General features: G+C 40.4%; 1 protein-coding gene across 1 annotated transcript in view; it reads right to left on the bottom strand.

The window, feature by feature from the left end:
• Positions 1–26,665, bottom strand: part of spg11 (SPG11 vesicle trafficking associated, spatacsin) — an 80,885-nt gene that overhangs the window by 53,106 nt on the left and 1,114 nt on the right. The window contains exons 2-14 of the mRNA XM_067436955.1: positions 25,082–25,257; positions 23,547–23,774; positions 22,162–22,348; positions 21,372–21,509; positions 18,823–19,196; positions 17,956–18,101; positions 14,546–14,678; positions 13,780–13,935; positions 10,941–11,107; positions 6,886–7,062; positions 4,955–5,026; positions 4,136–4,263; positions 2,055–2,230 (exon numbers count right to left, since the gene is read on the bottom strand). Of these exons, the coding sequence (XP_067293056.1) occupies positions 2,055–2,230; positions 4,136–4,263; positions 4,955–5,026; positions 6,886–7,062; positions 10,941–11,107; positions 13,780–13,935; positions 14,546–14,678; positions 17,956–18,101; positions 18,823–19,196; positions 21,372–21,509; positions 22,162–22,348; positions 23,547–23,774; positions 25,082–25,257 (2,258 nt within the window). The remainder of the gene's footprint in view (positions 1–2,054; positions 2,231–4,135; positions 4,264–4,954; positions 5,027–6,885; positions 7,063–10,940; positions 11,108–13,779; positions 13,936–14,545; positions 14,679–17,955; positions 18,102–18,822; positions 19,197–21,371; positions 21,510–22,161; positions 22,349–23,546; positions 23,775–25,081; positions 25,258–26,665) is intronic.

Below are 26,665 nucleotides of genomic sequence, written 5' to 3'. Positions count from 1 at the left end.
TAAAAAAGTTTGGGAACCGCTGGCCTATATGACGGATATTAACTGTATTTTCCTTTTTTGAAGTCATTACCATCATATTTCAAGCAATTCAAACCAATCATGTGTCTCAGCTGAAGTTGCTTGTCTTTTGTTGCTTTATTAAAGGGATACTCCACATATTAAAGGGTCATGAAACCCCCCTGCTGCAGCGATGTTTTTTCACACCTTCGATTTGAAAAAGCTTGTTAAAAGGGGAGTGGTCGACTGTGAAAAGGTGGGATGGTATTGTGTGGAAAGAGGGAATGTTTGCATAAATAGGGGAGTGTCTGTCAGTAGGTGCATTAAGATTAGCGATACCAACAGCAGCAGTTACAGCGGTTCTGAGACATGTTCTTGGTTCACATTGGCATTGTTTACCACACAGAGATTAAATGAGGGATGAATACAGCGAATGAGAGAGCTATGAGTGGCGTGCAGCAGAGATCGCAAATCATTCAGCTCTTCAAACCAGCATAATTCAGTGAGAAATGAAAATAAATGTTATTCTGCGTGACGAAATATTTTGCAAACGTGATAAAACTATATTTGTCCAAATATGCACGCTGTTTGGCAAGATGAACAACGCGCCGACGTGATAAGAGAACGTGAACCACCCAACATGCGATGCGACAGAGATGTGTAATTCTAGATCGGGGTAAAAGCGAAGGGGTTTGAGGCTTCATAGTCTCGACCGCGCATCTGAAGCAGAGCGACGCGCGCTGGGTTGCCGTGACGATCCGCGCTGTCTATCACTCGGCAGCTAAATCTATATCTGTCCAAATATGCATCACACTGTTTCACTAAGAGCCCGAACACATGCGGTTTAGTGCATGGCTGTGACGACAAATAAAATGGAGAGGACGTGGCTTTTGTTCATTAGCCTACAGATTACAGATTGGTTATTTTGCACTTCTGACATAGATAGTCAACGCTTGCAGGTTCGGCGTGCGATTCCTCAAGTTCATTTTACTTTACCGAGCCTTTGTAGCAAAGGCTTCCACAGACGGCGCCGGTTACAGCTCGCTCGGCGCCCTTACGTTACTTCGTATCAGCACAACGCCTAGCTTTCCTCCGTGACTTTTCCGCACGCTGCTTCCAAAACTTCCCCACCATATCTCTACAATAATGATGGAAGACGAGCCTGACAGAAGTGACTGTCTCATGCATATTAACTAAATTATCTTGTATGCATACTACAGCGCAGGGATTGGACTGAATGAGCTTTATGTCATGAATATATATCGAGAATCGCTCGGAGCGGTCAACGTCAGCATGTGCCCAGCAGCCCATACTTGGGCCGAAAAGGCCGCGCCGACGTCAGCATTTGTGACGTTGCTCCGACTAAGCTTTTCAAACCGGAAGACAGAAATCGCTCTGAAAAATGCAAAAATAACTATTTTCACAAATTAATACCTTTAATGAGTACCCTTAGTGTTTTCAATGATGTGCAGCCTATACATATCTGTTTACATCTCAAAAAAAGTGTTTTGGGGTTTCATGACCCTTTAAACTATGTTATTCCCTTCCCTCACATCTCCCCCTCCCCCCTATTGACAGAAATAAGAGAGTGAAGGGGAGATGACAGAGGGGGGGGGGTGAGGGAGGATTTTTCCGCCGGGACTTTTTACTGCGCCGAGTCGAAGTACTCCCAGAAGTGCTATTCCGCCACACATTATAGTTCTCCTTTTTAACCCGTTTAGAAAAGCGCCGCGTTTTATTTTGTGTCACCATACTTGATCGTTCAGCTATTGGTGTAACTGTATTTAAATAGGGAACACGTGGAGGTGTTTGGTACTTCTAACTTGATCTCTGATTGGTACCATAGTGAATGAACTGGGCTTAGTGTGCTAAGCTAAATGCTATCAGATCGTCACCGCGCGTCAGAGAGATTAAGGGCACACACTGAGACGAGAGAGGTGTGTGTCAACTCGTCTTAGTTAAGGGAATAACAGTTTAATATGAAAAAGCGGTGGAGTATCCCTTTAACTGCAGAATGATCGTATCCCTTTAACTGCAGTCGGACGGGTTAAACTCACTGGAGGGCTGCAGTCGGGACAGAAGGATGGCGTTCTGTGCGTCTCTGTCCCAGTATCTGACCCAGTCCAGACGCACAGGATCCAGTACAGACCCGGAAGACGACGCTTCTGGTTCCTGCAGGATCTCTCCCAAAAGTCTCCTGCTTTCGGGGTCGGACCGGGTCATTTGCAGAACCCTGGGCAGAAGATACACACACCACACTCAACTCTCTCCTTTAGCCTTTACGGTGTAAAAAGCTTCGCTTGCTTTAAGCTAAACTTATTTCTTGAGGTGAAATATGATCTGGACACATTTTTGATCAGCTTGCGAATAAAAGCTTGAGAAATTAATTACCCAAATCTAGTCTTTATGTTTGTTGGGAATTAATTTCAAACGGCCTTTTAAATTCTTATTTAATTCTTTCTCACTTTTTGTTAAAGCAAAAAACAGATGGAGTTAAATGTATGCAAAATAATAAAAAAACTACAAAAAAACTAGACTACTAAAAAAAAAGAATCTGCAATCTGCAAAATGTTATTTATTATTTCTTGATTTGATTTTGAGGTGAAATGAGGTGAGCCAGAGGTGACCTGGACAACAATTTCTAGACAGGTTTGTGATTTTAACATAATAAAAGTGTGACAAAAATGACATTAAATCTTGGTTTAATAGTTTTAACTTGCCTGATTTAAAAAAAAAAAAATCTCAATTTTGCTTTCTACAGCAGATGGTTTAATAGATGCATGAAAATGGACCAATCACAATGCAGTATGCAATATGATGTCATCACATCAGATTTTAAATATAGAAAATTAAACAAACAAACTACAAAAAAAACTGTAAACTGAGTAAACTGTCATGAAAATAATGGAAAGAAAATGTTAAAAATGTTTTTTATGTAATTTATTATTTCTTTTTGAGGTAAAATATAACCTGGAAAATTCGTAACAGGTTTGTGATATTACCAGAAAAAAAGTTTGACAAAATAATAAAATTAAAACTTTGTTTGTTTGGTAATTAATTTTAATCTGATTAAGTTTAAATAATTTTTCTTGATAAAATTCTCACTTTTTCTTTTTATAATATAAAACAGGCAGGAGAACGAATCACAATGAAGTATGCAAATACACACATGAAAGAGGACCAGTTGCAATCCAGCAATATTATGATGTCATCGCGGTCAGATTTTAAATGCAGAACATTTCAACAAAACACAAACAGACAATTATATAATAAAAATAAACAGGTAATCGTAATGCTTTTGCAGTTAATGGCAACCACGACTTTTACTTCAATAAACTCAAAATGCACTGCTTATTAATAGTAAGAGTTGTTAATTTTAGGTATTGAGTTATTAAGGCATGTAGAATATGCAGGATACACTGCAAAAAATGCTTTCTTACTTAGTATTTTTGTCTTGTTTCTAGTCTAAACAGCTAAATATTCTTATAACAAGAAGTATTTACTAGACAAGCAAAAGTAATTGTCTTTTTTTGGGGAAAAATAACTTATTATTATTAAGAGTTTTTTATGCTTAAAATAAGCTAAATAATCTGCCAGTGGGGTAAGAAAAATATTCAAATTCAAACAGAAAACAAGACTATATGTCTTATCCCATTGGCAGATTATTCTGCTGATTTTAAGCAAAAACTCTCTTATTTTTGAGTTATTTTTCCCAAAACAAGACAATAATTTTTACTTGTCTAGTAAATGTTTCTTAATGTAATTTTTTGACTAGAAACAAGACAAAAATACTAAGTAAGAAAAGCATTTTTTGCAGTGCTTTACTTTATAAGTACTAATAAACAGCCAATATCCTAATAATATGCATGCTGCAAAACTAGTTAATAGTGAGAATTAAACCCTAAAATAAAGTGTCGCCACTGGTCCTAATAAAAGCTTAATTTGCTAGCATAAAGACATCTAATTCGTGTCAACACAAGCCATGCTTTGTAAATAAAGCACTTATTGTGCTCAAGTCTAGCTTGCAACATTGCCTTTTCCCGTCCGTCCCTCTTCTAAACATCATTTCCTGTGTTATTGTATCAATGAAAGAGTCACATTTTCACAACATTTGAAAAAGAAAGAGAGAAAGACTCGCCTGTTGGTGTCCAGACGGATGGAGCATCTGGTGGCAGGAGTCGAGCTCAAGCTCTCGACCGTCTGAATGAACTTCACCTGCTCAAACTCTTCACACGAGAGGTAATTCTGCTTCTGCAGCTCCTTAACCTGGGAATGACAGCAAAAAAGACACAATAAATCATTACAAGAGCAAATGACACTGACGCTCAAAGAAAACGAATGAATTCACATATTTGACAAGTGAGAGTCTAGTAAAACTCCTTTAAAGGGATACTCCACCGCTTTTTCATATTAAACTGTTATTCTCTTAACTAAGACGAGTTGACACACACCTCTCTCGTATAAGTGTGTGCTCTTAATCTCTCTGACGCGCGGTGATGATCTGATAGCATTTAGCTTAGCCCAATTCATTCACTATGGTACCAAACAGAGATCAAGTTAGAAATCACCAAACACCTCCACGTGTTCCCTATTTAAATTAATAATAATGATAATAATAACAGTACTGGTAAAAAAGAAAAAAGAAAATTGCACTTCTGAGAGTACTTCGACTCGGCGCAGTAAATCAGGCATGACTTTTTACTGCGCCGAGTTAAAGTACTCTCAAAACTCTTCCAACTTGATCTCTGTTTGGTACCATAGTGAATGAACTGGGCTTAGTGGGCTAAGCTAAATGCTATCAGATCGTCACCGCGCGTCAGAGAGATTAAGAGCACACACTGAGACGAGAGAGGTGTGTGTCAACTCGTCTTAGTTAAGGGAATAAAAATATGAAAAAACGGTGGCGTATCCCTTTAAATCAAAGGGTTCAGACCGCCTATATATGTTTTATTCTCACCATGAAGGCCCTTAGATCCCGATCGGCAGTGAAGACGCAGATGCTGTGAAGCTGCTCCTTCACATTAAAGCCCTAAAAACACAGATAATCAGTCCTGATTTATATTAGACTGCATAAAATCAAAGTCTGAGTTCGGTAAGATATACATCGAAAAAAGTACTGTATATACCCGAATGAGGTTTGTGTCCTAAAAATAGGCTGAAAAATGGGGGGGTCATCTTATATTCGCAATATAGCCAAAATCATGGGGGGAAAGTGAGAAAGCAGAGGAAAACAGTAGAGGGCGCCAACATGACAGGCTGCGTAATTAGAGACCGTGTTATGAATTAGTTTAATGAGCAGCATAAAGGCCCATTTGCACTGCTGTTCTTAAGGGTTTGGTTTGCTTCAAGACTTTACTGTCAGATGTGTTTGATTAAAAGCAGACGGTTATTTTCTGTCTATCTTCACAGTACCACAATTGCATACATACATAGGCCTACATAATTATTGTGTTTGTGAAAAGGTTATTCATTTTCGTCACTCGTTCATTCTGAACTCATTGACAGAGTGCACTTTATTTTGGGAGAAATTAAATTAAATTGATCAAAAGTGACAGGAAATTCATCAAAGAATCCTGAAAAATAAAGTGCATCATGGTTTCCAGAAAAATATTAACTGTTTTCAACGTTGATAATAACCAGAATGTTTCATGAGCAGCAAATCATCATATTAAAATTGATTTCTGATGGATCACTAATATAATACGATTTAATGGTTTATCACTTTCAACCAATAGGTGGCGCTGTTATGAACTTTAGATAAAGAGAGATCATGATCTATCGACACGAAATCCATAACATTTTGTTGGTGCGGTCTGGAGATGATACGGTTCAATTTTGGTGAAAATCAGACAAACTAGGTCTAGGGCGAGTTCGAAAAAGTAGGTTTTTAAAGATAAACAAAATGGTGGACACGAAGTTCAGCCAAATATGGCAAACTTGGTATCCATATTCTCGGCATGACCCAAGGAATGTATTAAGGCCAGATTCATTATAATAGGCTAATTTAAATCAAAAGTTATAAGCATTTTTGCAAAGTTTGTTATAATTTTTGACCACAAGGTGGCGCTGACCCGAAACTGAGTAGCTTCAATGCATTGGTGACGAAAACACACCAAGTTTTATAACGATATGGCAAGGCGTCCGCAAAATATAGCATTTATTGTACAAAATTTGAAATGGTCAACGTACAAAATGGCTGATATTTCTGTGATTTTTGGCCAAAGTGTTCAGGAAAAATGTCTATTTTTTAATATCTCCTGATCACTAGGTGGCACTGTGCCAAAACTGTGCATGTAGCCTCATGTCATTGTTGTCATAACACACACCAAGTTTGGTCAGAATACACTAAAGCGTTGTAGAGATATAGTCTCATGTCCACATCATATCCTTCATTTCACAACCATTAAAGGAGCTGTACGTAAGAAATGTATTTCAGTTAATCATAAAATGGCGCTGATATGTCTCTAGACATGAAGAAATCATGTTAAATTCAAACACTTATATCACTGACAACAGTAGTCCGGCAGGATATTGTCATTATAAAGTTGTTGTTGCAGCCCTCAACTGATGTTGATGATGGCATGTTGTGTTTTGGCCTGAAGCTCCGCCCTCCACCTATCGACCAATCACGGAGTCAGTAGTGTTTGGGGTTGCCAGATCTGCTCTAGTTACCACAGCTGCAGATCTACACACGTTCTGCTGATCCTGCAGCCAATCTGGCAACCTCGAGGAGGAGGGGGATACACCGCTCTACAGTCATTTGAAAGGGATTGCAGTACCAGTTTTGGCCACAATCTTACACACACTTCCTTTAAACAATCGTACCGACCCCAAACCTTTGAGCAGCAGTATTCAGTATTTGAGCTGTGTTTGATCAGGTGTGTGTACCATGTTAGTCAGCAGAGCTTTAGCCTGCGGCAGGTCTCTGTGAGTTAGACAGGTGAAGGTGCGTCTCAAACCCATCTTCCTGATGTCCTCCAGACTGCATCCAACAGAGCCGCGTCTGTGCAGAACAGCCTGTGCGTGTGGGATCCGTCTGCTCAATACAGCGCGCTGCACAACATCCTGAAAACACACAAGGAACAACACTTAGCCTGACAAGCCAGACCCGCATCCAGATGTTTGGTCTGGAAACTCACCATTGACGGCTCAATCTGAGGGGCGGATAAACGGTTGTCTTTCAAACTCCCTCTGCACGCGATAGGATAGCGCTACAACCAACCAGAGCAACGAAGGTGAAGCAGAGCTCGCTGACAGATTAAACATTCGCCGTATCCGGTCGAACACATCTTCCCTTTTTAAAGGTCCCGTTCTTCGCGTGTTTTCGAAGCTTTGATTATGTTTACAGTGTGCAATATAACATGAGTTCATGTTTCGCGTGTAAAAAAACACAGTATTTTTCACACAATTTACTTATCTGTACACCGGTGTTTCCTCTGTCCAGCGGTTGCCGTGTTGTGATTGGACAGCAGCTTAGTGCATGTTGGCCGGAAAGGTCCCGCCTCTTACCATAACGGGGAGATGCAAGCGCTCAACAAGACCACGTCCCCTATTTTTGTTCTTGTGGGCGGAGCTTTAGACAACAAACGGTTCTAGTGACGTCATCACAGCAGGAAGTGCAGCGGTGTAGCCCAAACCGGCCGCTCGCTGTCGGCTTTGAAAGGGAACTTCTGTTAAATAAAATATCTGGCTTGGCATTGAACTTTGAGCTTTATAATTTTACAGGTATTATTTATGCTCTAACAGCAACATTACACACTAACTAAAGTTTGAAAGATAGGATCGTGAAGAACGGGACCTTTAAGAATGACTTCAGTGCCGTTCTTTGTTCTTTTCTCAGAGAAAAGCTTAACTCCAAGTCTTCCAGAGTCGCAGTCAAAGCTGATTCGAGAGACCGCCGCCGTTCGCCAGTTTCTGTGTTTTAGAGGATGGATACCCGACCTGAGCCCGACGGGTTCCGACGGTACCCGACGGGTCGGGCCGGGTTCGGACAGATATTTAGAAATGACGTTCGGGTTCAGGTCAGGCTCGGTCACGTCAGCACGATAAGGCATTGTACCTTTTAAATTTAGAACCTTTTTATGCAAGTAGCCAATGGGCCTGTTAAACTTGGTGCAATGGTTTGTTTCTGTGACTAAAATAAATGTAAAATATTACCCTAACATCCGTCTTCCTGCATGTAGAAAACGCAACACGTGCGTGCATATTGCCCGCGGCATCCTTGTCATTCCAGTGAGCGCAACTTCAGCGCTGCGGGCAGGAGGACAGCCTTGAAGCCATCCGCAGTCGATGCAATCCTTTTTCTGCATAAAACCTCGAATAGCCTAAACTTTGATGGATAGATTATGTAAATAGATCCCATGTTGCAGTTTAGGAACCATACAGTTTGAGAAAATTGGTAAGATGACTTTCATTTCAATAAGCATGTCAATTGTGTTATGTTAATGTTTTGTTCTGTTAGCTTGGGCCATTTTTAGCAGACCTTTGTTCATTTAATTTCAGTTGGCTATTTGATTGGTCTCTGTGTAACATTTGATGCCCCGTGTGCGCGCTGATGCGCTCGTCTGTAAACATTTCAGAATGCCTTCCTTACAGTTGCTTAATAAAAGCGGGCTTTCCACACAAACAAACGTGCGTGTCATTAGTATATGAGGGGAAAAAATAGATTTTAACTGTCGGGCTCGGGTCGGGCTCGGACATAAATATTTTAATGCCTGTCGGACGCGGGTCGGGCTCGGACAGAAAAATGCGGCCCGATCCGCACTCTACTGTGTTTACTAGAAGCACGCAAACGCAACTTGGCCGCCGTCATTATGGCCCCGCCCACCGACTCTATACACGATGTGATTGGCCCGTCCAGAGTTTGGTTTTTACAGCTCAGAAGGGTATTGAGAGTTGCTAGAAGACACTCGCGGCAGATTAGATTTGCTGCCGCTAGGGTGCTAGCGGGCTAAACAAAACTAGCTCTGGTCCTTGAATCTGATTGGTTGAGAGCCATGACCCGTACAATATTTTGATATCACACGGAAACTATTTCACAATTAGTATCACAGCGCTTGTTTCTGCCAGATCTAAACTGGCCGCATTTCCCACAGCTTCACTGCAAAAAATGCTCTTCTTTTTGTCTTGTTTCCAGTCCAAATATATATAAAATCTTAAATCAAGATGCATTTACTAGATAAGTAAAATGACATAAGATATTTTTTCTTGTTTTCTGGGGAAAAATATCAAAATGAAGTGAGTTTTTGCTTAACTTCTTAATCCGCACCGGTTCGTGGGCGGGGCGTCTGACGCAAGTGGGCGTGTCTCTACTTATAATTACTTTTGTTTTATACAAGCTGTTCAATCAACTATCACAAACTATGCATCATTTGAAAGCTAAAACACTCAAGATTCATGTTCTGAACTCGTTTTTGCAATAAATACACCAGAGAGGAAAGGGTTAAATTAAATGCTAAAGCAGTGGCTATTTAAACATTAGCATAATGAACGCGGTACTCATCTTTCATCTCCTGACGTTCAGATCAGATCGGACGAATCCACGAAACAACAGCATACATGTCTGTGTAAGAGTCCACTCTTCAAAATGCATCCCACTTTTAATCCAAAACAACGAAAAATAAGGGGAAAAAACTAAAAATCCTCCGTTGTTTGCATAAGCGCTTTGCGTTAAGAGTAATCAATCATGTCCATTTTCAATGAAATAGCGATTATAATCATTATTTTGACAATCTCCCCTGTACTGTGGACTGTTCCGGTCAAATTAAACCCTCCCAGGTCTCTCTCCTTCAATCAAAAGCTGACTAGGACACATAAATAGAAAGGGAGCTCGTCACTGGGTGATACATCTGTCAGTCAAACTCGCCGGTCCTTAGTTGGATAAGCCAGTCAATGCCTAGCCAATGCATAGCCAGCATAGATTTGATTGATGGATGTAGTAACGAATCAAAAGACAATATTTTGCGTAGTTTCTGTAAGAGATGTCGTAAGAAGCATTGGTGAATACCTCATGCTTACTTAGCGTCGTCTTCAAGGTATTCATTAGTATCCAGCGCCTGCCAGTGTAAGAGCCTGCCAGCCGCACACACTTACCATACACAACGCGCAGACTAAATTAGAGACTGTTTTTATCAACTAAATGAGTTTTTTAACACTTGTAAATTCTGTAAATAGTTGTTTTAGTTATCAGGGCCTGCAAATGCATTATAATTAGCAGTTTATTGCAGATTTATTTGAATAAAAACTACTCTTTACTATTACACAAATGTTCTAATATAATTGGACTTTATTGAAAGGACGCCCAGTCTTTTTTGACATAAAAGCTTACAGAAGCTACATTTTTGAGAGAATCGTCCTCAAATTTTAATCAAAGCATGATCAGACATTCAGTTTTATATTTAGGTTATTTTCAGGGCATTAAAATTAAAATCTCATATTTTTTCCATAAGGGAATAATAAAAAAATAAAAACGTGAGTCACTTACATGCATATTTCCCCTTGTTTTAATCTGTCCCTATACTACTTTGAGTTATTATGACTTTTGGGTAACATAATTTGAAGTGTCTAGTTTAAAATAAGACCACATTTATGGATATAGACCATAGGGTTTAAGAGCTGCAGACATTTTTATTTGGGGTATGTCATTTTTTAATTTATTTCTCGGCGCAGGGCGAAGGTTAAGAGGTTAAAACAGGCAAAATGATCTGCCAATGGGGTGAGAAAACTATTCTTATTTCTGTTTTTCTATTGTCCAGTAAACATTTTATTTTATATAAATAACATGCTGTATGAGAAAGGGTCTGTTAGTGATTTTGACTAGTTACATTGTTCCACCAATAGAGGGCAGTAAAGACTGGTAGATTCAAGAACTAGAACTAGCACTCTGTACAACTTCCTGAAAAGGATGCAGATGCTTTGGACCGCAAGTGTATGTGTTGACTGACCTCATCCGACAGCGCCTGCCACTCTGGGTCTGTCCCGGCAATGGATGCTCGAGGACACACCTGCGCTTCACCTCCATCTGTCCAGGGGAACTTCTTCATGAATGCCCGCAGAACAGAGATGTAGCCGTCTAAAATCTCCACACACTCCTGCAGGCTGACGTCCAGCTCTACACACAACACATGTCAGCTTCAGTTTCATGTCACAGTGTGTGTGTGTGTGTGTGTGTGTGTGTGTGATGGGTAGGTTTGGGGGCAGTGTGTGTGTGTGTGTGTGTGTGTGTGTGTGTGTGTGTGTGATGGGTAGGTTTGGGGGCAGTGTGTGTGTGTGTGTGTGTGTGTGTGTGTGATGGGTAGGTTTAGGGGTAGGGGCAGTGTGTGTGTGTGTGATGGGTAGGTTTAGGGGCAGGGGCAGTGTGTGTGTGTGTGTGTGTGTGTGTGTGTGTGTGTGTGTGTGTGTATGTGTGTGTGTGTGTGTGTGTGTGTGAGTGAGATGGGTAGGTTTAGGGGCAGGGGCAGTGTCTGTATGTTTGAGTGTGTGTGTGTCTGTATGTGTGTGTGTGTGTGAGTGTGTGTGTGTGTCTGTATGTGTGTGTGTGTGTTTGAGTGTGTGTGTGTGTGTGATGGGTAGGTTTAGGGGCAGGGGCAGTGTGTGTGTGATGGGTAGGTTTAGGGGCAGTGTGTGTGTGTGTGTGTGTGTGTGTGTGTGAGATGGGTAGGTTTAGGGGCAATGTGTGTGTGTGATGGGTAGGTTTAGGGGCAGTGTGTGTGTGTGTGTGTGTGTGTATGTGTGTGATGGGTAGGTTTAGGGGCAGTGTGTGTGTGTGTGTGTGTGTGTGTGATGGGTAGATTTAGGGGCAGTGTGTGTGTGTGTGTGTGTGTGTGTGTGATTGGTAGGTTTAGGGGCTGTGTGTGTGTGTGTGATGGGTAGATTTAGGGGCAGTGTGTGTGTGTGTGATGGGTAGGTTTAGGGGCAGTGTGTGTGTGTGTGTGTGATGGGTAGGTTTAGGGGTAGGGGCAGTGTGTGTGTGTGTGATGGGTAGGTTTAGGGGCAGGGGCAGTGTGTGTGTGTGTGTGTGTGTGTGTGTGTGTGTGTGTGTGTATGTGTGTGTGTGTGTGTGTGTGTGTGAGTGAGATGGGTAGGTTTAGGGGCAGGGGCAGTGTCTGTATGTTTGAGTGTGTGTGTGTCTGTATGTGTGTGTGTGTGTGAGTGTGTGTGTGTGTCTGTATGTGTGTGTGTGTGTTTGAGTGTGTGTGTGTGTGTGATGGGTAGGTTTAGGGGCAGGGGCAGTGTGTGTGTGATGGGTAGGTTTAGGGGCAGTGTGTGTGTGTGTGTGTGTGTGTGTGTGAGATGGGTAGGTTTAGGGGCAATGTGTGTGTGTGATGGGTAGGTTTAGGGGCAGTGTGTGTGTGTGTGTGTGTGTGTATGTGTGTGATGGGTAGGTTTAGGGGCAGTGTGTGTGTGTGTGTGTGTGTGTGTGATGGGTAGATTTAGGGGCAGTGTGTGTGTGTGTGTGTGTGTGTGTGTGTGTGATTGGTAGGTTTAGGGGCTGTGTGTGTGTGTGTGATGGGTAGATTTAGGGGCAGTGTGTGTGTGTGTGATGGGTAGGTTTAGGGGCAGTGTGTGTGTGTGTGTGTGATGGGTAGGTTTAGGGGCAGTGTGTGTGTGTGTGATGGGTAGGTTTAGGGGCAGTGTGTGTGTGTGTGTGTGTGTGTGTGTGTGTGTGTGTGTGTGTGTGTGTGTGTGTGATGGGTAGGTTTAGGGGCAGGGGCAGTGTCTGTATGTTTGAGTGTGTGTGTGTCTGTATGTGTGTGTGTGTGTGAGTGTGTGTGTGTCTGTATGTGTGTGTGTGTGTGAGTGTGTGTGTGTTTGAGTGTGTGTGTGTGTGTGATGGGTAGGTTTAGGGGCAGGGGCAGTGTGTGTGTGATGGGTAGGTTTAGGGGCAGTGTGTGTGTGTGTGTGTGCGTGAGATGGGTAGGTTTAGGGGCAATGTGTGTGTGTGTGTGTGTGTGTGTGTGTGTGTATGTGTGTGATGGGTAGGTTTAGGGGCAGTGTGTGTGTGTGTGTGTGTGTGTGTGTGTGTGTATGTGTGTGATGGGTAGGTTTAGGGGCAGTGTGTGTGTGTGTGTGTGTGTGTGATGGGTAGATTTAGGGGCAGTGTGTGTGTGTGTGTGTGTGTGTGTGTGTGTGATTGGTAGGTTTAGGGGCTGTGTGTGTGTGTGTGATGGGTAGATTTAGGGGCAGTGTGTGTGTGTGTGATGGGTAGGTTTAGGGGCAGTGTGTGTGTGTGTGTGTGATGGGTAGGTTTAGGGGCAGTGTGTGTGTGTGTGATGGGTAGGTTTAGGGGCAGTGTGTGTGTGTGTGTGTGTGTGTGTGTGTGTGTGTGTGTGTGTTGGGTAGGTTTAGGGGCAGTGTGTGTGTGTGTGTGTGTGTGTGTGTGTGTGTGTGTGTGTGTGTGTGTGTGTGTGTGTGTGTGTGTGTGTGATGGGTAGGTTTAGGGGCAGTGTGTGTGTGTGTGATGGGTAGGTTTAGGGGCAGTGTGTGTGTGTGTGTGTGTGTGTGTGTGTGTGTGTGTGTGTGTGTGTGTGTGTGTGTGTGATGGGTAGGTTTAGGGGCAGTGTGTGTGTGTGTGTGTGTGTGTGTGTGTGTGTGTGTGTGTGTGTGTGTGTGTGTGTGTGATGGGTAGGTTTAGGGGCAGTGTAAGGGGATAGGAAATAAGGTTTGTACAGTATAAAAACCATTACGCCTATGGAGAGTCCCCACATTTCACAAAAACAAACGTGTGTGTGTGTGTGTGTGTGTGTGTGTGTGTGTGTGTGTGTGTGTGTGTGTGTGCTTTACCCTGCGCGCTGGTGAGGAGGACTTTGGTTTGCGTGTTGAGGAAGGCTAGTGTGATGCTCAGCAGCTGTTCACAGAACTGCTGACTCTGGGCTTCGGTGTGTGTTTCCCGTATGGCAGAGCACAGCAGATCCAGCGCCGGACACAGAGCCTGAACATCTGAAACACACACTCTCGTCAGACGTCACGAATTATTCACATTTTTAATGTTACCGTGGCTCTTCTGCTCACAAAGGCTGCATTTATTTGATCAAAACAGTAAAAACAATGACATATTACCATATAGCTTACAATGGGAATACATCTGAGAATGTAAATGTCTTGACAAAGTCAACATACTGATTTACTATTTAACAATGTATTCCTCTTTTCACTCCTCTAAATTTCACGCTTATAAAACGTTCAAACTTTCATGCAGCTTTTTTCAAGTCGACATCAAAGCTTGTCGCAATTAACTTTAATTATATATATATAACATCATAACTATATTCTAGATATATGTTAAATATATCTGTTGCCAGGATTTCTTTTGCTTTTTAGTGATTGAAACGTGACCTGGATATATTTCATATTTCATGAGAGTCGACCACTGAGGTCATGAGCTAAAATTAGGCACATTAAAGACTCTCCAGTTTCACATTTGCGTCGTTTCTCCTGCCCTTCCTTAACCCGGCAGATCTGAGAGGACACTTCTTAAGAGCACTTAATTGAGCTGCGGATGGAGAAGGTCGTTAGCGATCAGAGGATCTCATTAAAGCGCGAGTCTTACTCCTCAGCTGCGTTTGGGTGGAGGCGGCCGGCGTTTGATCGGGCAGAACAAACCCAGACGCAGGGCTCAGGATGTTCTCCTTACTCTTCAGAAAGAAGTCAACCGTATCCAGCTGATGGTTCTTGAGGCCGGCCTGAAATAATAATAATAATAATAATAATAGATTGTATTTATAACACACTTTTCATTCCGAAGAATCTCAAAGTGCTAAATGAACATCACATTCTCATATTCATATAGAGTAACATTTAAATAGACTTCACACACAGTGTAGTTTGAGTTGCGGTTGAGTGAACCATTATTAAAGGGGCTGTAGGGACATTAAACCACAAAAGAATACCACAACAAACAGCATCAAGTTCCTCATGTGGTGTTCAAAACCCTATAACACCTGAAGTGTTCCCGGTCAAAAATGACCGGCCCATAAAAAATAGCTTATAAATCACTCATTATACCATATTTTCACCCAATCTTGGATTCAATCTTTTTGTCAACATGTTCTCTTTCAATTAGGACTGGTTTTATATTTCTGCTTGAATCTGAATAATCGTGGGCCTCATTTATCTGAGAGTAGGCATGGTCAAAAATGGTCACAATAGCCGATCATTGAAAGTAAATGGGAGAGACTGAAAATAACACAACAATTCAGTTTTCAGGAGCATGTTCATTATTTTCATGTACACATATGAGCATATGTGCTTGCAAACATCGAGCCCTTGGACCTGGTCATGTATCGATACATTTATACACACACAGACACACACACGTTAAAACACACAAACTTTGAGTATTACACACATTCTTTTCCACAGAGAGAAATTTGATCCTACCCTAACCTGCATCTAATATATATATATATATATATATATATATATATATATATATATATATATATATATATATATATATCTGACAACCGGTTTTGGGAACTGGGAACACCACAAGTGTGACTATGTGCCATATTTTTTACAAAATAAAAGTTTCAAAACAAAATTCCTGGTGAAACATTAGAGTACACTAGTGTGATCAACAATACCAATTTTCTTCAGATTTGATTTAATATTTCTAAAAGTATTCAAAAAATTTAAAAAAATTACTCAAAAAATTAAATGCCTACTCTCAAATAAATGAGGCATATGATTATTCAGATGCAAGCAGAAATATAAAACCAGTCCTAATTGAAAGAGAACATGTTGACAAAAAGATTGAATCCAAGATTGGGTGAAAATATGGTATAATGAGTGATGTATAAGCTATTTTTTATAGGTCGACCATTTTTGACCGGGAACACCACAAGTGTAACAAGAACAAAACTCCCACAAAAAAGTAAGAAAATTTCCAAAAATGTTTTGAGATTTAGTTCTACCCTTTGGGAACAAAGTCACTAAGTTTCAGTCCAAAGCGATAACATTAACTAGTATTTTCGGGGAAAAGAAAATCTTCTCCGGGTCAAATTGACCCGAACACCACATGAGACATGATGCTCTATTTTAGTCTTGATGTTGTGTTTTCCGCTCTACTAGAGCAGATTTTCCAGCTTGAATGTAATTATTTTCCCCTTATTCTCTATTTTTACAGCTCCTCTCTTCCCAGTCTGTCAGTAACACTCTGTTTAGCTTTTTACACTGTTAAAGACTTGGATTCCCATCCTAAACATAGACAAAGTTTCAAAAACTAATGTTGGACGTTTGATGGAGTATTTCTGTGTCAAAAATACTCCTTCCGGTTTCTCACAAGTTTCGGAGAGTTTTTTTCGAGTATGGCTCGGTTTGACGTTGATAGAGCGGAAGGTCCTTGTATGGGCCGTACGGGCTCTTCTCCCGGTAGGGTGCGCGCGCGTGACTAGAGCGAGAGAGGAAATGCACGCCCATAAACACTCTCAGCTGCAGATCCAGTCGTCCGTGAACACTAATGTGGCGCCGCACTTCTCTTTATTCCTATGGGTGACGTCGAGCGACTTCAACGCTTCAGCACAGCATTCTGGGAAGGCAGCGCTGCATTTGAACCGATTTGAACGCAGAAATGACCGGAAGCTTCACAACATCGCTTCAGTCGCGTCTCAAAGTGGATCTCCACGGTCACTGCTGTCAGGACTTCACCAAATCATACCAAAGAAGTGTGTTTTTGTCGGAGCGGTCCCAGCGATAAAGGTTCGGTCCTGCTTTGGAAGCAGCCGGTGAGTAAAACTGCTTCAGATGTCTGTGCTGTCGGCTATCGTCGCGTGAGTAAACATCAGTAAACGACACGATCGCGTGCTTCGTCATTCAAATGCGCTAACGGACTCCATTGTTGTTCTCTGTATAACGTTACACTAGTCTGACGTGCTAAACCGTTTTGCTTGCTACTGCTAAGGTTTAGTCGCATACAATAGTCCATAAACCGAATCATGTCCTCATAAACTGCGAGTAAACACACACAAATGTTGACAGGCCACTAAATACAGTCCATACCACAGAGACGGACGTCCTGCTGCTGCTGCTTCTCCTGTTCAGTTTATTTCAGCCTCCGGATCTGATTCTGGATCATATATCTATTAGCTGAGATAGCGATGGGCTTCTCCACGCTTGAGGACATCATGGCTCGTCATTCTTTAGCTCCGCCCACACGATACGCCTCCAGCCGCTCGTTTTTTCCGGAAAGACTCGGTACAGCCCATATTTCTTTTATAAATATAATTAAACTTTTCGGAGATATGAAGGATGCAATACTACTCTATAGGTACTCAAGATTGACATGAGATTGACTGAAACTGAGTGTTTCACCCCCCCTTTAATGTAAAAATGCGTCAGCCAAATCTAATGTAATAAAGACAGCAATAAAACTGAACACTGTCATTACTAGCGGTGTTGCTAATATTAGGGCCCTGATTCCCGTGATCACGGATTTGTTTTTTACACAAACGCGTTTTAAAAACATGTTCCTGAAGTAACAAACAGTATATCTCAGTACAGTACAGAATCTCATTGAGCCTCATGTTAAAATGCCCAACTTTACAGCTGAAAAAAGCATGTTTCCAGTCTGGGACAAATTGTGGTTTTGGTCTATACGGCAAATTTTGACCTTCATAACGACTGTGAGTTGTTTTTTTTATAACTCATTCGTTTACATTTTATAAAGCCTTAAAGTTCTGCATAATTAAGGGCGTGGACACTTTGAGTGACAGGTGGATTGCCGTTTGTCTGCTGTGTGTTAGTCATCATGTCACCTAAGCCCCGCCCACATCCCGCCTCTTTGCCCATTTTCTGTTATCCGGGAGTGAGGCGCTGCCAAGATGGCGACGGTCAGCTCGACCCTACTCTACGCTTCAGACTCCTATGGGTGACATCAATGCGTTCATATTTTTTTACAGTCTATGGTTGGTTCCCAAAAGAAACTCAAGACTATAATCAAATGCCAGTTTCTGTGTGTACCTGTAGGGCATGTATGGGTATTGAACAGCGTCCCCAGGCGTTCAGATGGCAGAGCGAGTCAACCGTACCAGCGGTGCCAAAAACCATCAGCCTGTTTAACAGTTCCTCCTGCGTCACACAGAACAGAACCACGGACAGACCCGACGCTGAAACACACACACACAAACAAACAAACAAACAAACAAACAAACAAACAAACGTATTATGGTAATCATTCAGTAACAGAATATACACCGATCAGGCATAACATTATGACCGCTGAAGTGAATAACACGGATGATCTCTTCATCACGGCTCCTGTTAGTGGGTGGGATATATTAGGCAGCAAGTGAACATTTTGTCCTCAAAGTTGATGTGTGTGAAGCAGGAGAAATGGGCAAGCGTAAGGATTTGAGCGAGTTTGGCCGGATTGTGACGGCTAGACGACTGGGTCAGAGCATCTCCAAAACTGCAGCTCTTGTGGGCTGTTCCCGGTCTGCAGTGGTCAGTATCTATCAAAAGTGCTCCAAGAGGAAGGACCAGTGGAGAACCGGCCACAGGATCATGGGCGGCCAAGGCTCATTGATGCACGTGGGGAGCGAAGGCTGGCCCGTGGGGACAGATGAATACATACTATAGTATTTTTTGTAAGCACACAATCAAATCTAATTTATATACCAGCTGAATGACCATATTTCACCTAATCTTAAAATATGCTTAATTTTCTTGAATTTTGCGTTAAATTGTAACCCTAGCCATGTTCTTGACTGGTGTGCCCTCTATAGAAATCGATGATCAAAATTCCAGCCAGTGCATTTGAATTAAAACAGGTCCTATTTTGATACGTGGCATAAGGTCAGCGGTCAGATAGCGGTGAACGTGCCTCACCCTTCAGTAACAGACACAGGTGTTCGTCGGCAGATCTCTGGACAGGTACGGCAGGAGCTTCTGACCGCTGGTACGTGACCCTTTGACCTTCCAGATCCCAGTAGGCCAGAACCGTGTTTGCGTTCGCAGGGGAAACAAACGTAACCAGCGCGGAGAACTCGGACACGTTTAGCCCTATTGCAGTGGCTCTCTCCGGCACGTCAAAAGACACCACAGCGCCCCCTGGCTTCACGGAGGACTGGGAGATTTTGGCAGTGGCGGCGGCCCGACGGCATTCAATGTGAGGGAAGTCTCTGTACCACGGTGAGCTGCGTCCTGGCCGGTCCGGACCTTTAGATCGGCTATACAGCAAAGACAGACGCGCCTCCCACGACCTGAAGACATACGACACACAAAATGTAGCCCAGAGTGAGAGTTTTGCATTATGGGGTAAACAACAAGGTCAGCGATCTTGATGGTTTACACATAGGGCTGGGCGATATCTAAAAAAATTATATCTCGATATTGTCCAAATTTTTACGATGTTTGATATATATCTCGATATGTTTGCAATTGCTTTTAAATAATAAAAAAAAATTGATTTTCTTTTGCCCCCAATAAAAACAACAGAAACGATTTAGATACCAATATAAATACACAATGTTTACGTTTACTGAACAGGTTGGGATGACCAAAATCATTTCATGATAAGAGTAATCTAATATTTTTTAAGTACTTTTATAATGAATTACAATATAGATTTTTCTTTGTTTTAAAAAATAATCGAAACATTCAAATTACAAACAATATGACAAACAAAGTGCTTTATTATGCAGCTATAGGTCTATTTAACAGTAGCAAGTCAAGAAATAAATTAAATAATCAAATAAATACTGCTTGGTCTTCACTCGGGTTAAGACCTGCACGGATCCAGTTTCCTCAGCTGTACACGTTCACTAAAGACATCCCACCTGTGTTTACCTGAACGCTCGCCAGGACGTGAATTTTTATATATTTTGACCATTCAAACCCAAACCCAATAATGCACTAAAGAACAGATCGTTTTTTGTCTGCAAGGCGAGTCCGGCTCGAGCACGTCCAGCGCCGCGCTTTTATTTCTCTCATGCGTGCTTGTTTCAGTTTCTTTCTCTGTCATGCATTGTGTGTATTTATACCATGGTCTGTTTTAATACTCGATTCTGATTGGCTGGAAAGTGTGCAGTAAAACCGTTTAATGCACAGGTAGTTCCAGTCAGTTTGATTAGTTCGAGATTAATCCGCCACTATAAACACTGGTAACCATAGTAACACAGTTACGCTTGCAAACAGAGTGACAGTGGCAGCTGGCAGTATCAGCCACAGGTATACATATCTATGGCAACATTAAGGGTGCGTCTCAATCAGCTCCCTAGTTCAGTTGTGAGGGCACTGATCAGGGAGTCGGCCCATTGACTTATGTCCTGATCAGTGCCCTGACTAGTGAACTAGGGAGCTGATTGAGACGCAGGGTGAGTGATATGAGACATGACGTGACACACAGAAGCCAATGGCACATGTCACTTTGCGCAGATATGTATACGTATACATATCTATAACTATGCGCGTATTGGCACATGCGGTCTTCATTGTCATGTCACTGACATTGACAAACACTGACACGACACCGAGTTGCAGAACATGTCGCCGCGTGTCGTGCGTTTTTTACATTCTATGACGGTCGACACCTACACTGACAGACTCGAGCACCTATATTATTATTTAATTTAATGCATTAAATGTAATGTGTCTATAGGTTGACGCTGGGTTTATTTCACACTAGGCTACATAATGATGATTCGTTCAAATAAAGATTGCCTTGTCACTGCAGTGTTGCCTGTCATTCATAAATAATGTTAATAAATCCATTAAATAATCATTAAGTTATGTTCGATATGCTTAAGCAACGAGGGGATCTTCAGACTGACATGAAGAAGAGATCGCGAACGCATCTCTCTCTTTCTCTCTCTCTCTCTCTGACTCTTTCTTTTAATAATGAATTTAAATAAATGTGGTCATTTGTTCATATGAAAACATTTCGATGGCTCTACTTTATTTAAAGCGACGGTGTGCTAGAACTAACGAGAAGTAAGAAACCAACCGTCATTTTAACCCGTCTCTTAAAAAAACATCAGTTACAGCTTTAACTTGTTTTTAACTTGGCAATAACCCTGGTATAAGCGGGATAATCCACGGCTAGCCATGCATTAAAGGATTATAATGCACGACCTAGAGGCAACCTCCGCTTTGCGTCGGGCGGTTCTTCGCCTCTACGCCGTGCATTAAAATCCTTTAATGCATGGCTAGCCGTGGATTATCCCTTACATATTTAACTCTTCTGCTTCCAGTGTTTAGTGAACGGTGGAACCGGACCTCTGCGCCATCTGCGTTATCTGGTAACGTTCTTTGGGAAAGTATGCTTGAATTTGAAATATTCAATATTCATGATATTTAAAAAATTTACATCGTCGTCAAAATTATTGCGATATTAACGCTAATATTCGATATTTCGCCCAGCCCTATTTACACAGTACCTGTCCGTTTGAAATGGTTTATCCAGTATGGTCAGGCTGTGGGCGGAGCTGGCCAGGCTGTCCTGATCCCATGATTCAGAGGGCCTGAGAAATGGCTGATTCGGGGCAGCGCGGCAACACAAGTGATCAGGATACATCCTGAATCCCATAAAAAAACAACAAGGAACAGATTGTACATTTACATATATTATTTCATTTATAGAGTACTGTATAATATTAATAGCAGTATTTAATATGCAATTATGTAATATGCAAGTTGAATTTATCTTTTAAATACTGTTATTAATATTATATATATATATATATATATATATATATATATATATATATATATATATATATATATATAGTATTTTCAGAGATATCAGATTTGAAACAAATCCATAAGGAATAAATCTGAAAAAATATATTGCAGTGTATTTAATGATATTACACAACAACAGAAAATATAATAATAATTATTATTTAAAGAAATAATTATTATAAGGCATACAGATTCAATGAAATGTAATTTGAGATATATATAAAATATAAACTGTATAATATTATATATAATAATAGTAATATAAATATTACTATTTTTATATATATATATATTAGATTTATAGTTTTTATAAAGCATATAGTACTGTAAAACATTTTGACCATTTTGACTACATGTGTATGTTTTATATATAAATTTAAATATAAATGTATTAACTCTATGTATATATTATTAATGTCATAATAATCAACCTAGATGGAACTTTTTTTTTTAATTCCACACAAAAGCAGAAGAACTTGTGCGCACTGGAAGTAGTGGTTGAGGTCGAGTGCGAGGGCCCGGTTCTGCCGGGTGAGGGCCACCGCTGTGCTGAGGTCCGGTGAGATCTGGAGCCGGCAGAAGGACGGGCCGCCTGGAGGAGAGTCTGGGGTCCTGCAGTACGAGAGGAAGTCCACCGAAGCCATGAGCGCTCCATCAGTGCTGTCAAACACGTCTGACACACAGAGTCAAAGCAACACAACGCTCTCAACAGCACAACTACTGCAACACTTAACCTCAACACGGCTTATTATGCCAAAAATAGACAGAATAAGTAGATTCTTAGAATTAAGAAATAGAAATACATAAATAAATAGAATTTAATCATTCTGATTATTATCAATGTTGAAAACAGTTTTTATATAATATAATATAATATAATATAATATATAATATAATATAATATAATATAATATAATATAATATAATATAATATAATATAATATAATATAATATAATATAATATTTTTGTTGAGAAAATATTATATTATAGTTTAAAAGTATGGAACACTTAATATTTTTATGAGTATAAATTATATAATAATTTAAAAGTCTGAAAGACTTTAAAACAATTTTATATATATATACATATATATATATATATATATATATATATATATATATATATATATATATATAAGTGTGTGTGTGTGTGTGTGTGTGTGTGTGTGTGTGTATTACATAATAAAAGTGAAATATTGAACAAATATTATATTAAATCTAAATGTTTGGAATACTTCATGTTTTATACATATTTACTGTATATTATTTTATCATTTAAAAGTTTGAAATAATATTAATAATAATAATAATAAAATAAAAATGTATATATATATATATATATATATATATATATATATATATATATATATATATATATATATATAAATATACACTGTTTATATATTTATATTCATTTTTTATATTATTTCAGACTTTTAAATTATAAAATAATATACAATAAATATTTATAAAAAATATGAAGTGTTCGAAACTTTTAAACTGTTTATATATATATAACATTATAAAAGTGTGAAATATTTAATATTAAAATATGTTTAAACTATTATAAATTAAATTTATTATTATAATTTAAAATGTATGTATATATATATATATATATATGTGTGTGTGTGTGTGTGTGTGTGTGTGTGTGTATGCATAAAAGTTTGGAATACTATTTTTTTAATAGTATATTATATTATTATATATTTAAATTTCGCTTCAAACTCAGATTTGCTGTTGCACAAGCCTCATTATCCTCATGCATGTACAATTATTGTAAAATATGTTCTAATGTCCATAAATACTAATGTGTGTGAGGGAAGGGCTGTAATGTCTCTCGGTGGATCTGCTGCTGTGGTGAAGGATACATGCGAGTCCAGAGCTGAGCAGGACGAACAGCGCCCCTCGACAGAGACGAAAATCCACACAGGTGTCCTCCGCGAGGAGCGGCGGGCCAAGCCGGAGACAGGAGTGTGTGTGTGGGTGAGAGGAGCGGCCCGTCCAGCGCAGCTGCACCAACACACAGGCGTTCGCCAGCAACACACACCGACCGTCAGAGAAGGACAGCGGCCGCAGCGACCGCAGCTCACACACATCTGCGGAGGGAAGCCCATCATTACACACACACTCTCCTGGGTCCATTCCTCATACTTCACTAACTTAGTCAGTCAGTCCGTTACTAGGCGATTTCCTAGGCAGATATTTTTATGGGACTATATTATGGGGAAGCACAGGCGATATCACGCAACACATTGCAATCGCTCAACAGCCGGAGGACGTGAGGATGAGAGCCGTGATATCTCTGCTTCCCCATAATATAGTCCCAAGTTAATCTCTGCTAGGAAATCACCTAGTCTTAAAGGGTGGGTTCACCCAAAAATGAAAGTTATTTCATTAATTACTCCCCCTCATGTCGTTGGACACCCGTAAGACCTTCGTTCATCTTCACACACAGATGAAGATATTAGTGTTGAAAGCTGAGAAAGGCTTCAGATAGGCCTCCATTGGCATTCAGTCCATTCCCACTCACAAGACCCATAAAGGCCCTAAACACATCGACACACAGCCCATCTCACTACAGCGGCTGGACAATCATTTTACCAAGCGACGAGAATAGTTATTGTGCGCACAAAAATCGAAATAACGACTTTATCCACCAAGTTATTGACGTGAACTCGACGCATGCGTGAGAATATGACGCAGCTCCGCAGTTCATGACCCGGAAGAGGAGGAGCCGCTATCACCTGAGTTCACGTCTGAGACCTGCACGGAAGACAATAACTCGGCGGATAAAGTCATTATTTAAATTTTTGTGCGCACAAAAACTATTCTCGTTGCTTCGTAAAATGATTGTCCAGCCGCTGTAGTGAGACGGGCTTTGTGTCGATGTGTTTAGTGCCTTTATGGGTCTTGTGAGTGGGAATGGACTGAATGCCAATGGAGGCCTATCTGAAGCCTTTCTCAGCTTTACACTAAAATATCTTCATCTGTGTGTGAAGATGAACGAAGGTCTGACGGGTGTCCAACGACATGAGGGGGAGTAATTAATGAAATAATTTTCATTTTTGGGTAAACTAACCCTTTAATCTGCATCGCTTTTTGAACTCGTTGTGAATACACAGGCCACAAGAAGCAATTAGGTGGGTGTTTTTTTTGTTTGGATCACTTTTACTCGGGACATGCTATCTGGCAACATAGGATTCCATTCATTATGCTAAGCTAAGCTAGCGATGACCCTGCCAAACTAAAACAACTGAGACAAAAATGCATTTGCCCACATATCTAAATGTAGGAAAGAAGTTGAATAAGCGCCATTTCTAAAAACGGTGGAGTGTTCCTTTAAGCGAGGTATGAAGAACAGACCCCTGATGAGGGTTTGATGTGACGGGTGTTGTTCTCTCACCGGGGTGTTTGTCTTGAATGCAGCGCAGCAGCCAATCAGAAGGCGTCTCACACAGCACCTTTAGCTGATCATTTGGCTCCAGCTCATACAGCCTCAGATCACACCGAGAGTCCAGCAGGAGCAGCTTCGGCTTCACATCCCGGCCAACGGGATCCCACAGATCCTCCCACAGGACACTCAACAGCACAACAAAACTCAACTATACATACTGTACAAATGTTGCATTTATTATATATAACAGCACGATTATGACAAAAATCATAATTGTCGATTATTCCTCTGAAATTGTAATTGCGATGATAAATTACGATTATCACAATTTACATTGAATGATGTTTTAAATAGCTTTATAACGTCGTTTAAAGCGACTGCAAGCCATATCGATACATCACAAGAAACGAGCTGAAAACAGCCCATTGGTTTGGTCTCTTTAAATAAATCAAAAGTTAAAGATGTATGGTATTATGTTAAACTAAAACTAAAAATTAAACAATGGGGGAAAAAAACTTAAGATAACAAATACATATTAAATATGTTTGCATTAATATTACATCAAAATGTTAAATTAAAGCTACACTGTGTAACTTTTTTAGTTCATTTTTAGCTAAAAACACTTAGTTCTTTCAAAAATATATGTGCTCATTAATGTATATTTACTTCTTTCAAGTAATAAAGTATTCTCGTAAGTTTATAATATGCCATTGAAAATACATACGGGTGAGGGGTTCGACTGCCGGTCGCCATGTTGCCCCTCCATCTTGAAAGTACATTAGCCAGAGAGGGACATACCCATAAATTCAAGCTTTGCCTTTCGCGTTTTAACACTCGATGGCACCGTGTCGAATGTGAAGAGGGGGATTGCCATGTTAATCTTGGACTAAATCGGCCACCGTAGGAGTTAAAACGAAATCAGAATTGAGAGGAACAGAAACTATTATTCACTGGATGGTCATATACCTTTACACCGCTAGATGGGGGAAAATATCACACGAAAGGCGAAGCTTGAATTTACGGGTATGTCCCTCTTTGGCTAATGTACTTTCAAGATGGAGGGGCAACATGGCGACCGGCATTCGAACCCCTCACCCGTATGTGTTTACAATGGCATATTATAAACTTACGAGAATACTTTATTACTTGCAAGAAGTAAATATATATTAATGAGCACATATATTTTTGAAAGAACTAAGTGTTTTTAGCTAAGAGTAAACTAAAAAAGTTACACAGTGTAGCTTTAATGATATATAGCACTGTTATACTATATATAAGTGTGTGTGTGTGTGCGTGTGTGTGTGTGTGTGTGTGTATATGCATGTGCTTCTGTATGCATGTATGTATGTATATATATACAAATATATTGTACATGTGTTTTTATGTGTGTGTGTGTGTGCATGTATATATATTGTGTATGTGTGTGTGTGTGTGTGTGTGTGTGTGACTGTGTGTGTATATATATGCATGTGTTTCTGTATGTATGTATGTATATATATATACAAATATATTGTATGTGTGTGTGTGTGTGTGTGTGAAAACATGTATGTGTGTGTATGTTTGTATATAAGTGTGTGTATGCATGTATATATA

The sequence above is a fragment of the Pseudorasbora parva genome, chromosome 25 (assembly GCF_024679245.1).
Source record: "Pseudorasbora parva isolate DD20220531a chromosome 25, ASM2467924v1, whole genome shotgun sequence".
Taxonomy (NCBI): Eukaryota; Metazoa; Chordata; class Actinopteri; order Cypriniformes; family Gobionidae; genus Pseudorasbora; species Pseudorasbora parva.
Note: the sequence above shows the minus strand (reverse complement) of the source record. Positions and strands in the feature narration are given on the sequence as shown.